This window comes from Ambystoma mexicanum, chromosome 3q (assembly GCF_040938575.1).
Source record: "Ambystoma mexicanum isolate Mex_15411 chromosome 3q, UKY_AmexF1_1, whole genome shotgun sequence".
In the NCBI taxonomy this organism is placed as follows: Eukaryota; Metazoa; Chordata; class Amphibia; order Caudata; family Ambystomatidae; genus Ambystoma; species Ambystoma mexicanum.
In genome coordinates this window covers 226,610,862-226,625,859 of record NC_090926.1, presented here as the reverse complement: position 1 = coordinate 226,625,859, position 14,998 = coordinate 226,610,862, and the positions used below count along the sequence as shown (strand labels likewise).

The window sequence follows — 14,998 nt, the reverse complement described above, 5'->3', positions numbered from 1 at the left end:
CTACTCGCCATATTCTTACTGGTTGCCCGGCCTTAATGAAGTTTTATTTGAAAGGTTATAGTAATCTTGTCATCCATTTCGAACAGATTGAGGAAATCATTTTATATTTTATGTGGATTTTCAATATTTTTAGGGATCCAATTGAGTACACATGTTTTTAATGACATTTGCAACCATTGTTTCACTAGGATTTTAACTTTCGCTCATAAAACTAAGTATTGTAAAGTTGTATTATTTGTATGCTAATTTTTACACATGCTTAAGGCTTGTTGAATAACCAAACGCACTATGAAAGAAAAAAAAGTTATTATATTATGCTCCATTCCAAAATAATCTACCTCAACACTTCTAATGATCCTCCCATCTTCCCTATCCTTCCCATTCCATCTCCCATAGTTCTCCACCTTTGGGTGCTTTTAGACAGCAATCTTAAACCCTGTACTCTACTGCTATGGCCGCTACTGCTAAGGCTGCTTGCCTTAACCTGCTGAGTATTGGAACGATCTGCTATAATTCAACATTCCCTTCCCACAAAACGCTAATATCCACCTTTTTGCTCAATTGTCTCAATTACTGTTCTGGCCTTCTTTTGGGTCTTCCCTCTCTATTCATTCTCCCCTCTAAAAGTGGCTCTATTGGGGGGGATTCTTCGACTTTAAATGGCTGAATTACATTTGGCCAAATATGTGTTTACCTTTTTTGTTACTATAAAATGTGAGGGGGTATTCCCTGCAAACACCCTCACCTTTCCCCTCTTTTTTATTTTTTTATTTATTGTGATATAATTAAACCATTCACCTTTCTTTATATAATAAGTATATCATATGAATAAAAATACAAAAAAAGATTACAAGAAATACCTACCCCTTCTTTCTATAGAGTTAAACCAAATCCCCAATCTATTTTCATTAACCACGCTCTCTTCAACCTCCTCTTCCATCTTCACTCCTAGACTCCGGGCTAGATGGTGATCTATGCTCCGCCAGTCACTTTTCAGATTCCTACTGCTTGTCCTCAAATCGGTCCCTGATATGACTCTTCTTACTTAGTCAATACTCTCTCACTACACCCCCTCCCACACTCTTCACCCTTGTGCCGCGCACAATCTACCAGTTCCCCATCTCCCGTGTTCTGCCTCTTTTTTTTCGTTCTTTTGTCCTTCTTTCCCCTTTCAATGGAACTCACTTCCTCCAGAAACCCAGAATGCTTCCAGAATGCTTCCACCATCCCGGCATTCAAATCCGCACTGAAACCCCCTCTCCTTCCCCAGGAGAACTCTCCACATGCACTCCCCTGGGGTCAGGACACCTGAACCTCTCTGGCAGGACGTAGGCACTCTCAATAATGTGAGCATGTAATTATCTTTCCCCCTCTAAATAATGCTCAGGGACTGTACTCTTCTGACCCCACCGAAAGATCCCAGTATTGTTACCCTGCACCACTGAATCATGAACCAGTCGTTGAACACCTATGCCTTGGGAAAGGACCTTGTTAAGGGGGTTATCTGAGCCTCTTATTCCTAGATGTAGCATTTCTGTTACTATAATAAATAGAAATACACAAAAATACAAATACTCGCCTGACCTTCTTGGCCTGATTAGAACTCAGGCTGCCAAAGAGTAAAAGGTCTATGGGTAGGTTTACTAGATAACTCCATGTCCCCAAGAGTACCATAACCCAATTCTCAACTTTAATTTTTCCAAGAATTGCACTCTGGGAGGTGAAGTCTTGGGTCACATCAAATGAGTAAAATGGAATAAACTAAAGTGATAGTTAAGCCCGGGATTAGAAAAGGACTGCCTACCGGTGACATCGACTCATCTGGTAAATGTACTATGGGCGAACTGAAAGCTGCCACGGCAGGCAGATAGCAAAAATGGGATTGGCTTAAACCCACCTGCTGGCGTCCATTCTGAAGCCCCTCTCTGCTCAGAAATCTCTGGATTAGCCCATACATTCCCCAAACTATGTGGCTGCTGGGAAGGAAATGGAGTGGGAGTCGACAGGTATATAACAGCAATGAACATCTTTGACTCACCACTCCTTTGGGGTCCTGCCAGGCAGTCAAGGTCTCGTCAGGTTTTCGCAGCACACCCAGGTCAAAGCTTCGATGGCCCCCATCATCAGCACTCCGCCTCCGGCCTTCCGCCCCTCTCTTGGAACGACCTTCCAACTTCTTGACCTGTCGTTCCACTTTGTTGCCCCCGCTCAGTTTGCGCACAGGGTTGGTGAACCACTTCTTTAGGGTGCTGACTGAACGCCGTGACCCGGGAGAGCTTGGGGCAGAGCTGGTGGAGGGCTGTGGTTGAATGGATGCCACGGAAGTGGAGATGCTGCCATCACTGCCAGCGATTGAGTAGGACTCTGCGGAGGAAGAAGCAGCGCGGGTTACTGAACGGTGCATAGGAGGCCCCCAAGCTCTTCCCTCCCCAAGCCGAGCACAGGTGGATCAGACTCCTCAAAAGGGAGGGAATTTCTCTGATCCCAGCATATACCCAATATCTATATGACATCCTGAAGAAAGATGAATATTGCCCAAAAACCTTCTGAAAACATAACCAAGTGTTGGGAATGAGTGAAGCATTCTGGGGTTCAAAAATGAGGCATCCCTGAAATCATTTGTTTTCAAACTTGGGTTTTCGAGAAATAAATATATTCATTACTTATAAATCTGATGTTGACAGAGACAGGTGAATCCTCAAAATACCCCAAAGTAGACGCTGCAGACTCCAGGTGTGGGCGGAGGTTGTTTCTGGTGGGCAGTCGGTGGTGCAATAGATAGATGGGCGCAGCCCATGCCTGGAGGTTTCTTCCGGGGTTACGTGGGCCTGTGGCCATGCCTGCCGTCCATGGGCAGTGGCCACTATGGGTTACTTGGGTGAGTCTGGAGTGTAACTGAAGGCCATGCCCCAGCCAAAGTCATCCCTGGCCATGGTCACATGCATTGGCTAGTGCCCACTTCAGAGGGTGCTGGGGGATAGCCCTGGCAACTTCCAGAACCTATGTCCAGTGCTCACTTTTGGTGGCAGGTTACGGCCAAAGGTGCTGTTCTGGACAAAGTGGCCGCGTGGCATGGACAGTGCTCACTAGTGGTGGCGTGGGCTTCTCCGGGCAGAGCTAAACGCCCTGCCCTGGGTAAACAGCCCACTGGCCGTAGCTGCAGACTAATCCCAGTGGACTAATCAGTGGATTGAGTGGTTTAGCACTGCCTGAGTCAAAGTCAAAAGACATCTGAAAATGCCATATAGCACCTCCATAAGGCAGGTGTCTGCAAACGTTGGCCCTCCTGGTATTTTGGACTCTGATTATCATGATCCCTGCACGTTAACTATACTGTTATGGGGTGACGGGAGTTGCAGTCCAAAACATCCGGAGAGCCAAAGGTTGCAGGCCCCTGCCATAGGGCTTTTCCAGAACCTGGGGAGGGCAAGGGAATGGTGTGCCCCAGAGCAGTGAAATAACCATGTCTCACAGGGGGGGAAAGGCAGGATGTGGTGCAGTGTTTGCAGATCTGGATGTGGGCCTGTGGACTGGAGAGGACAGGGTTACGGAAATGTGTGCAATCCCAGACAAACTTTGAGTGACATTGAATAATTCAAAAAGACAATAATGGGATGACGAAAACTCTGGTCTCATGGACAGAATTACTTGAAACTTTCCAGAATACATATACATCCCACGTGAAATATTTTGGAATGTTTTCATGGGTTTCTGTGCAGGAGGTGAAAGTTATAGGGTTTCGTAAATGGAGGTTTCTCCTGAAACTCTGCCCTCTATTAATGGAACTGCATGAAACATTTCTAAACCTCATACTCGTTCCACGTTGATTTGTGTTGGCCAATGTTCGTGAAGTCCCATATATGGGGGGGGGGTATTATCTGCATATGGGGGCTGCTGAGTGGATATGGGGTTCCTAGGACATGGCCTGTGACCCAGCCCTGTCACTGTGGAAACCCTGTCAAAGTAGGCAATGTGCATGTTCACGGGTGGTTTGGGGGTTCCTGGACCAAGGACTCAGTGAGGAGTCCAGGGCTGGACAAAAGTGCCCACCGGGCATGGCTGCATGTAGGTAGCTTTGGTACGATATTGCAAACCATTAAACAAATAATTAAAATTCAGTTAAATAACTTGGGTTTAAGTGATGTAATTGTTATATTTTCTAAAGAAAAAAACGATAGCAATTAATTGAACAAACTTTGCTAAAGTAACACACTATGGTTGCAGCCCAAGACAACAAAACCCCAAAATTGCTATGGTATGGATTCTAAAACAGCCCTAACACCACCACCTTCATGCACTGTTTATGACACCAGACATGCCAATGGAAAGGGCATGCATGTAACCAAACTGTATGCCAGTCTTCAAAAACATAAAATGCCTAGTTTAAAAATAAAATGCTTGTGTCTTGTTTACATTTCATAGGAGTGCCAAGACCAAACTAAATGCGTATGGGCTGTTACATTGCACGTGAGGGCCAGATAACATTCACACCAAGTCCTGATTTCCAGAGGAAACACCGTGCGGAGCGACGTCATGAGCAATGCATGCTGGGGGCAGTCTTCTGACTGGTTTAGGGTGGCACTAGTGGAGTTATGGTTGATTTAGAAACCGTCCCTGTCAATGTGTTTACCAAGTTTTGTTCACGAATATATGCCAATCTAGCTCTCTGTGGTTCTGATTGGCAAAGTGGTCATCAATGGGATTGCGCCATTCTGCAAAGAGGTGTGTGTCAGGTGCCAGATTACAGAAACTATGCACCAGTGCAAGTGCAAAGTTTGCACGGTATTAGCACTAGGGCAAAGTTTGCCCTATTTTTAAAAACTTTGGGAAACATTAAAAAACGATTGCACCTCGAAAACTGCAGTTTGGCATATTAAAAGCACCAGGGCAAAAATTGCCCTAGTGCTAATACCATTCCGTATTAGCACTAGGGCAAACTTTGCCCTGGTGCAAAAATGTAGTGAAAATGCATCTTTTTAGCACTAGGGCAATATTTACCCTGGTGCTTTTAATAAGCCAAACTGCACTTCCTGAGGCGCAATGGTTTTTCAATGTTTCCCAGTGTTTTTAAAAATAGGGCAAACACTGCCCAAGTGCTAACACTGTGCACACTTTGCACAGGTGCAAAGTTTCTGTAATCTGGCCCAAGGTGTCCATCTCCGTGGGAGAGAGCCGCTTTGTCAAGTGCATGTTTGCTGGAGCCAGCCCAGCCATTGTGGTAGCAGCATAGCCAGAGCAAAAAACAACAACATCTTGAAAGGGGCCAGAGTTTTTCTGGGAAAGACGCTATCAAAAAAGAGGAAAATATGTTATTATGCCACCATTGACAAGAGGCTATTTTTCAAATGTTAACATGTATTTGTTAATGATGACTTCCAGTATATATGCCAGCCCTAAAAAGAATGTAACACGTGTCTTACTGAGCAACGCACATGATCAAACCCCTGGAATAATTATGTGCATTATTTTCTGATAGTTTATCATTCCAAGATGGTACACTGCTATTGTACTCTTTCGAAATCCCCCTGGAAGTGCAAGGGAGGAAATAGAAACCACGAGGTTTCCTGAAATTTAAAATTAGTGTGACAACTTTCACTGCATCACTATTGTACGCTGCCTTGCTTCCAGAGAACTGTACAAGGGCGGGGCGGCTGGCAGGGGATTAGGCTCAGTGTGACCATGCACAGACATCTTTAGAGAAATTCTCAATATATAATTCAGTAACAAAGATCAAAACTACCTGCTCGGGCTAATCTGCTTTTTGATGTGTAAAAAAGGGCTCGGTTGTATCGGGCCTCTAATGTATGCTTCTGCAGTTAGTCCCTTCAGAAATGTCAAGTCATTTCTAGGGCAAAAACTGCTCAAGCCAATTTCACCATCTATTAAAGTCCTATGCTGTGTCATCTTTTTTCATAAACAGTGAAATCCAGCTCAGACATGTGTCATATATGGATCCCATTCACATCCTTATTCAAAACCCATCCTTATCTCTCTCCCCTGCTCTTCTTCAGCTAGAAACCTTGCTGTCATCTATGACCCTTCTCACACCTTCTCTACTTTAATCTCCAAAACTGGAACACCAGCTCGTCTCAACCTCCAAAATATTAGGAAAATCAGGGAACTCCTTCCTTTCAACACTACCAAGAATCTGATAATCACTCGTCTCCTCTACTCTAGACAACTGTGCCAGCATCTTTTTTTGGTCTACCCAACTATGCTTTCTGTCGTCTCGACAAGATCATTAACTTCGCTACCAGGACTCTCTTTGAACTTCCTCGCTTCACACCTACTTCCTCGTACCTTCACCAGGCTGGATGGCTGATGCAAAACAGGGCCAGATTACAATTTCTTCTCCTGGTTCACAAATCTATCCATGATAAGGCAACACTGTATCGATCCTCCTCTATCCAACTGCACAAGCCTCCTCGTAATCTCTGCTTTGCCTCCTCGACTACCCTTGTGGCTCCTCGCCCTCCCTGTATGTCCTCCCGCTTCTGCTCTTTCTCTCGTCTTTCTCCACTTCCATGCAATTCTCTACAGTCCACACAGATTTGTTCAAAACCAAACTAAAATCCTACCTCCTCGGACTGTGAGTAGCCTCTTAGCCTACCTCTCATCTGCCTTCTAGCTAACATTTTTCCCTCGCCTCTAACCTTACTCTGGTGGTCATCACGAGTTGGGCAGAGGGTAACAATGCAGCGGTAGCGCTATTACCACCGCATTACTGCCTGCCCAATCCCAAATTGGGCAGAAAGTTTGAGATTAAATGTGCCCATTTTCGGCACTATTAGCTCCGCACAAATAGCACCCAAAAAGCCCCATTTGGTCCAATGGACCCAATGGGAATGCTGATTTATATATTTATTTTTATTTATTTACATTTATATAGTGCTCAGCGGCCCTGGGGCATCGTAGCGCTGAATTTACCGCCCCACCACAAATGGGGATCTGATGCTAATTGTGGCAGACCTGGTTGCAGTAACGCTATTTGTGTTGGGCGATATCTCGGCGGATTTAGCGCCGGAATACCGGTCAACTCATGACAGAGCCCTCTGTCCCTCACTTCCTCTGCCTCCACTCTAGTGCTTCACCCATCATGTGACCATCCCGAACACAGCTGACTGTACTGCCTACCTGCACCTAAAAATGTCCAACATTAGTTGTCCTTAACCTACTTATGTCCACCCATGTGTTGTTGCCTGTGTTCTTCCATTTACGCCCCTCCAAACCTGGTCAGACTGTCCTCAAACTCACCCCATTGTAAGAAGCTTGCTGCTTGCTTTCAAATCTGATTTCTTATATATTGTACGTTCTTTTGTGATCAAAAGAGCATTGTTCCTCCTGTATATAAATACATGTATTTTATCAAACCTATACTTTAAAAAAGACTTGTTTTTTAAAAAAAATTCTGCTTACTTTTTTTAAGACGTCTAATTCTTATTTCAAACTGCTGCCGTTTTTAAAAGATCAGCACACTTTTTACTCAAAAACGGAAGTATAATTGTTTCAAATAATGATGAACTCCTATCGGAAAACACAAGAGCTCCTGACATGTCGGGATGTATTCTGCATACTTTACAGAGTTCTGTGCACCATCTGTAAGGTGTATGGCATATCATACGAACATAACACAACCGATACTTCTGCAAACCTTCTTGCTAATCTTGTCTATGACGTGCATGTTCAGGAGGCGAGGAAGTGCAAAGTGCTATGTGTCCCCCATCGTGGGATTCTGGGTTTAGAATAAAGCTCTGCCGAGCGCAGGTCGTGGCGAATGCCGCGATGCACATTGTGCAAACCCGCTGCATTATACAGCCTTGTTTTGCATGGGATTCAAATTCACCAACAAGAACAAAAATCAATGAAGCCGCAGGACTGAACCGTGACAGCGTGGCGCCTATTTCCCCCTGACTCCCACCCCTCTGCAATTGCTTGCTCCCCCGGGGCCAGGCACAGTTACCTGGCACGAGGAGGGAGGGGCCTCGCGTTTCCATGGGTACGGGAGATCTCTACGCTGCGTTATCCTGCAGGTCCCCGTCCGCTCCGGAGGTTTGAGGTGGCCCTCGTGGGTATAGGGTCATTGATTGCTTCACACAAGGCAGCTGCACGCATGATGCTTAAAGAGGAAGAGTGGTCAAGGGAAGAAGGAAATGAAGTAGAGCAGAGACGGCCATGAGGAATGGAGGGAAAGGGCGAGGAAAGACAGAATGCCTTTGGGGGATGGAGTGATGGATTGATAAGGGGACATAAGGAGCTCTGATGAAAGGAGGGACAGGACACAAAAGAGAGACAGAGAGAATATGATCATGGAATGGACAGGGTGATGAGAAGCAGAAAGCCTTCTAGGTGGGCGAGAGGGGGGAGAGGGAGCACAAGAGCGGGGCTGATGGTTTCAGGAATAGGGGGAAGTAACAATAGGTGCCTGTGATGAATGGAAGAACAAGGTGCTGAGTACAGGGGGGTGGGTGGGGCGCAAAGAACCCGTTCTGGAAAGAGTGGAAGGCGGAGGAGAGGCAGCAAACCTCTGATGAATACAGGAATGGAGAGAAGCACAGGAGAGATCTTTCATGAAACGAGCGACCAGCGAGGAGGAGTGACAACAAAAGCTGAGACTGAGGAGAGGAATGTGAAAGTGGCTGAGAAGAGACACCTAGCATGCAGGTCCCCGCCATCAAAACAGTATAGACACTTCACTACTTCAATCCCAACTATAATCCCCAGGATCCAGGCAACAGAGGCCCAAGTTTTGACCCACGTCTCCTAAGTCTAAGAGACTTTTCTCAACTGCCTCAAATGTCTGATATTGAAATGACTGCACAGTCCTCCAGGGAGGCAGCGCTACAGATAGGGTCCCCGTAGATCTGTTTAAATACGAGCCTGCGATCAGGAATAGATTGGTTAAATACCGTCTTAGAGCCATTATCTTGAAAGGGGAACTGTCCAGACTCTTGGACGAAGAGCTGTATCCTTCCAATATTTAAGAAGAGAGACTACTCCCATCTTAGTATCATCCAATCTTGTTAATTGATTCCGAGATCCACATCTTGGGCACGGTCTTATGGAAAGGCTGGAAGTATGATGGTCGGAGCAAAGATTATCTCCCCCAGTTCAGCACTGTTTTTGATGGAGCAAAATGTGCATCTATGTTTAGCGTTAGAACTACGTGCTTGGGATTGATGTCCGGTCATTTGTTCGAAAATAAAAGATTGAATGAGCATTTGATCGAATCAAAATGGTCAAAAAAAAAGGTCGATTTTTTTTTATTTATTTCTATTTTTATTTTTTAGTTTTGGTTGCTTAAAAAATATTTTTAATAAAGAAAAAGGGTGGGATGGTGGGGGAACCCCCCCATAAAAAAAAAAAAAATTCGACCTTTTTTTTCCGACCATTTTACTTCGCTCAAATGACTGGTAACCCTTGGGATTCATGGACCTCAGTCGAGCGGTGGGCATGCTGATGGGGTGCTTCTCCGCTATATCCCAAAGGAGATGGGAATGGAGACCACATAACTATATCAGATTATGCAAATGTACCAACATCAGGGGCTATTGTGCTCTACGGTTTAAGGGAGGGCTCCACAGAAAAGCTCAGTGTTAAGCGCGGAGTCCGCCACACTTTTTAATCTATATCTAAATGAAAAGCAGGTCACCTTACTAAAACCAACGATATATCATGGGTGGGAGGTACGCTTCTCCTGCTATTACTCAATGCAGATGGCATAGCCCTTTTGGCTCGTACCCCAAGAGCTTGGCAGAGTTTAATTATATTATATGCAGAATTCATGTGCTTAGGAAAAGTAACTCCAAATGCAATGAAACCAAGAGTGATACATATAGCAAAGAAAGGGTCCCAAACGTTCTACTTTTCATGTACAAATTGTGAAATAGTGCCCTAATATTGGAATTGAATTATGTAGGGCTTAGAACCTCAGGGGAGTTGTCATTGTCAGCCCGGTCAACTGTTTGGTGGGATTTTAAACTTTTTTATATAGCTCTAGAGGTTCTGCCCTTGACTCAGGAGAGACTATTTATAAGGAAAGGGTGATTTTAACAGCAATGCACTGAAGTGGAATATGTCTAGTACCACCCCCGAGTAAATACATGGAGATTCGATTGCAGGAGCGAATCTGGGAGTGGTGCCTGGTACCCGGGCAGAACTGATACATTCTGTTTCTAGACTAGAGCATGACATGAAGAGGAATCTGTCCAAATCAAGAAGCCCGCTTAATCCAGTCTTTCAGTAGTGATGCCCGTAACCATTCCTCACAAAGTGGAAAAGGGCCTGCTAAGGGTGGCATGTGGCCCTCTACTTGAAAAGAGAACTAAAGTTGTTAGAAAGCATATAGATCTTTTGAACCAATTGGGTAAAACATTTTTTGAAAATAACTGGGAAAGTCTTCTTAGAAAGCGTGACTTCCTTCGGCCCAAACTGCAGTCTTGTGCCCTACTTTGACACAAATAAGCAATTGTTAATGTAGGTGATGGGTAACAAAAGCGAGATTTGAACAATTGCCAATCATCCAGGAAGTGACTGGTCAATGGGCCAACAGCCAACATGAATACTCCTTTTGCAGCTGTGATCGCATCGAAGTAGACACTGCCAGGCACATGCTTTTATTTAATACAAAATATAGCACTTTGAAAAAGACATGTTTACTCGTGTATTTCAAAGATTATGGCTTATGCTCAATGTACAGTGGCCTGCCACATCCAGTCTTTCAACCACAGAAATTCCACAGTAGAATGTCTTTACCATGCTTGTTTACTGATTTGTTGCTGCAAAACGGAGGGGGGAGTTTGGGAGAGGCAATATATGGCTGGGCGGGGGGCAGGGGGTTGGTGGGGGGGATTCAGTAGCATTTTGCAGCAAAAAAATGTTTTTAAGAAATGTAGTTACAAATACTGTGATGAAATATCTGCAGTAAAACACATGAAACTCGCTTTCCAACTTTTACTTTCCATGTGATTAAAGAAACGGGAAGTCATTGTTCCCTTGTGTTTCATGATAGAAGTCAAATAGTTACTGGGACAAGGAAATAAGGAGGGGAAGGGGAATTAGTAGGAGTGTAATGTTCTGTTGCTCTGTGGCATTCCTGGTTAGTATTAAAGAAAAGGTGAGAAGTTGTACTTAAATAATTATAATTGTTTTTACTGAAAAATATCTTTATTAATGTACATTTTAAGGGCGAATTTTGCTATATTTAAAGTTGGTGTTGTATGTGCTGTAAAGCTTTCCTAAATTGTGTCAAAACAAACTATTTAAGGAAAGCAAGTTATGTGGCCTCAAGGGCTGAGAAGAGTAAAATAACAGGAGCTGGGTAGAGAAATGTGGCTTCCACGTGGCTTTCTCAAAACCAGCAGTGTTATTGTTAGTCATTTCTGTTCGAAATTGACATCCCAGTTCTTCAAATGAATGCAAATGCAAAGGCAGGGGGAAATAACAGGACAGGGAATAAGGCATCACGAGTGGAGAGGTGGGTCAGAAATGTTACAATAAGGGCCAATGAAAGGAACGTGACAACAGCTGAGCAAAGCAAGGCATCAACAAGGGCTGAGACTGGGAACATGACAGTGCAGGTCCAGGGGAGCAATTGGGCAAGAAGGACTGGGAAGAGCAATGTGAAGAGGGGTGCAGCAAGGGCTGTAGGAGGGATGTGAGAGGGGCAGAGAAGAGGAATGTGACAAGGGCTGAGAAAAGGAATGTGAGAATAAGTGCTGAGAAGAGGAACCTGAAAACACTAGATGGGGGCATAGCCCTGTTCTCACACACCCCTTAGAATGCCTTTCACTCCATTTGGGCGAGTGCTTGATCAGAGGTGGAGCCGTGTGTCCTGATTTGAATCAGTGACTTCCCAGGATACTGGCCCCAGAATCAGGACGTCTCCACATAGACAGTAGGGAAGGGAGAGCTGAGAATGGCTGCCAAGGCATGCCAAGATCGCACCACCAGACACTGGCCCCGGAATCGGGACATCTCCATAGACAGTGATGAAGAGAGAGCTGAGAATGGATGCAGAGGTGTGCCAAGATCGCACCACCAAAGACAATGGCCCAGCGTGAGGACATCTCACCATACACAGTGAGGAAGGGGGAGCTGAGAATGGATGCCAAGGTGTGCCAAGATCGCAACACCACGGACACTGGCCCCCAGAGTGAGGACATCTCACCATACACAATGAGGAAGAGAGAGCTGAGAATGCATGCTGAGGCGTGCCAAAATGGCACCACCACAGACAATGGCCCCAGAATCAGGACATCTCCCCATACACAGTGAGGAAGAGAGAGCTGGGAATTTATGCCGAGATGTGTCAAGATTGCATGGTGGGGCATGCCAAGACCGCACCACCACAGACACTGGCTCCAGAATCGGGACATCTCCATAGACAGTGAGGAAAAGAGAGAGCTGAGAATGGATGCTGAGGAGTGCTAAGATCACACCACACACACACTAGTCCCAGAATCAGGACATCTCCATAGACAGTGAGGAAGAGAGAGCTGAGAATGGATGCCGAGATGTGCCAAGATCGCACCACCACAGACACTGGCCCCAGAATCGGGACATCTGCCCATAGACAGTAAGGAAGAGAGAGCTGAGAATGGAGGCAGAGGTGTGCCAAGATCGCACCACCACAGTCACTGGGCCCAGAATCAGGACATATCCCCATAGACAGTGAGGAAGAGAGAGCTGAGAATCCATGCTGAGGCGTGGCAAGATCGCACCACCAGACACTGGCCCCGGAATCGGGACATCTCCATAGACAGTGAGCAAAAGAGAGCTGAGAATGGATGCCGAGATGTGCCAAGATCACACCACCACAGACACTGGTCCCATAATCAGGACATCTCCCGATAGACAGTGAGGAAGAGAGAGCTGAGGATGGATGCCACGGCGTGCCAAGATCACAGGCTGAGACGTGCTAACATCTCACCATCATAGACAATGGCCTCAGAACCAGGACATCTGCCCATAGACAGTGAGGAAGAGAGAGCTGAGGATGCATGCCAAGGCGTGCCAACAATCAAACCACCACAGACACTAGCCCCAGAATCGGGACATCTCCATAGACAGTGAGGAAGAGAGATCTGAGAATGGATGCCAAGGCATGCCAAGATCGCACCACCACAGACACCGGCCCCAGAATCGGGACATCTTCATAGACAGTGATGAAGAGAGAGCTGAGAATGGATGCAGAGGTGTGCCAAGATCGCACCACCACAGTCACTGGGCCCAGAATCAAGACATCTCCCCATAGACAGTGAGGAAGAGAGAGCTGGGAATTTATGCCGAGATGTGTCAAGATTGCATGGTGGGGCGTGCCAAGACCGCACCACCACAGACACTGGCTCCAGAATCGGGACATCTCCATAGACAGTGAGGAGGAGAGAGCTGAGAATGGATGCTGAGGAGTGCTAAAATCACACCACACACACACTAGTCCCAGAATCAGGACATCTCCATAGACAGTGAGGAAGAGAGAGCTGAGAATGGATGCCGAGATGTGCCAAGATCACACCACCACAGACACTGGTCCCAGAATCGGGACATCTGCCCATAGACAGTAAGGAAGAGAGAGCTGAGAATGGAGGCAGAGGTGTGCCAAGATCGCACCACCGCAGTCACTGGGCCCAGAATCAGGACATATCCCCATAGACAGTGAGGAAGAGAGAGCTGAGAATCCATGCTGAGGCGTGGCAAGATCGCACCACCAGACACTGGCCCCGGAATCGGGACATCTCCATAGACAGTGAGCAAAAGAGAGCTGAGAATGGATGCCGAGATGTGCCAAGATCACACCACCACAGACACTGGTCCCATAATCAGGACATCTCCCGATAGACAGTGAGGAAGAGAGAGCTGAGGATGGATGCCACGGCGTGCCAAGATCACAGGCTGAGACGTGCTAACATCTCACCATCATAGACAATGGCCTCAGAACCAGGACATCTGCCCATAGACAGTGAGGAAGAGAGAGCTGAGGATGCATGCCAAGGCATGCCAACAATCAAACCACCACAGACACTGGCCCCAGAATCGGGACATCTCCATAGACAGTGAGGAAGAGAGATCTGAGAATGGATGCCAAGGCATGCCAAGATCGCACCACCACAGACACCGGCCCCAGAATCGGGACATCTCCATAGACAGTGAGGAAGAAAGAGCTGAGAATGGATGCCGAGGCGACAATCCTCGTGGGCGGTCTCTGCCCGCCTCTCCACCGAACATGCCCATCGCTTGGGCACACAATGCACTTATCAAGAACTGCCTGCGTTCCGCACCTTTCCTTCACCCCACGCCCCCGGAGAGGCAGGGGAGGCGCGTGAAATGCTGAAAGCACCGGGGACTCCGGCTGCCAACGCAGGAGAGCGCATGCGTGCTGCATTCGCCGGGGGCACGCGAGGGCAGAGGAAGCCGAGACTAGAAGGCGAGAGCGCGCGAGAGAGAGAGACGGATAGAGATTGGGAGCAGAGGATTAATGGGAACTGAGCCAGTGGGCGAGGGAATGAAATAGGGAGACACGGGGAAAGAGTGCGAGGGGGAGGGACATGGAGAGGCGGGTTGATGGTGGGAGTGCACAGTAAAGGGAAAGAAAGGCATAGAGAAAGAAGGTGGGGGTGCTAGGATTTACAAACGAACGCATAATACTCTATCAAGGCCGCCCAGCCTGAAGCCCAAGATGCCATTACAGATTGTAACGCATAAATGCTGCTCGTTAGTTGTTTATAGTACATGGTTTAGTTTCACATGCCATAACAAGTTGGGTCTTACTTTGAAACATGAAAATGTTTGTTCAAGGCCACAGTTAATACAGAATTGAATGTATCCCTCTGAAATCAACACAAGAGAAATCCCAATGAGCTCGTGTTGAATTTACTCCGAGGGGAAAGTTCTTGCTATTAATGTTTTTTTTTTTTAACATGAACTCATGCATTCTGTGAATTATGGGCAGACTAGCCATTGTTGTTGTTTGCTCGTAATGAAGGGCTGTTTTGATAAGTGG

The 14,998-nt window shown here is 46.3% G+C and overlaps 1 protein-coding gene across 3 annotated transcripts in view; it reads right to left on the bottom strand.

Moving 5' to 3' along the window:
• Positions 1-14,998, bottom strand: part of ARHGEF25 (Rho guanine nucleotide exchange factor 25) — a 1,011,938-nt gene that overhangs the window by 290,101 nt on the left and 706,839 nt on the right. For all 3 annotated transcript variants that reach the window (XM_069653604.1, XM_069653606.1, XM_069653607.1), the window contains one exon: positions 2,039-2,364. In XM_069653604.1, coding sequence (XP_069509705.1) covers positions 2,039-2,364 — 326 coding nt within the window. The remainder of the gene's footprint in view (positions 1-2,038; positions 2,365-14,998) is intronic.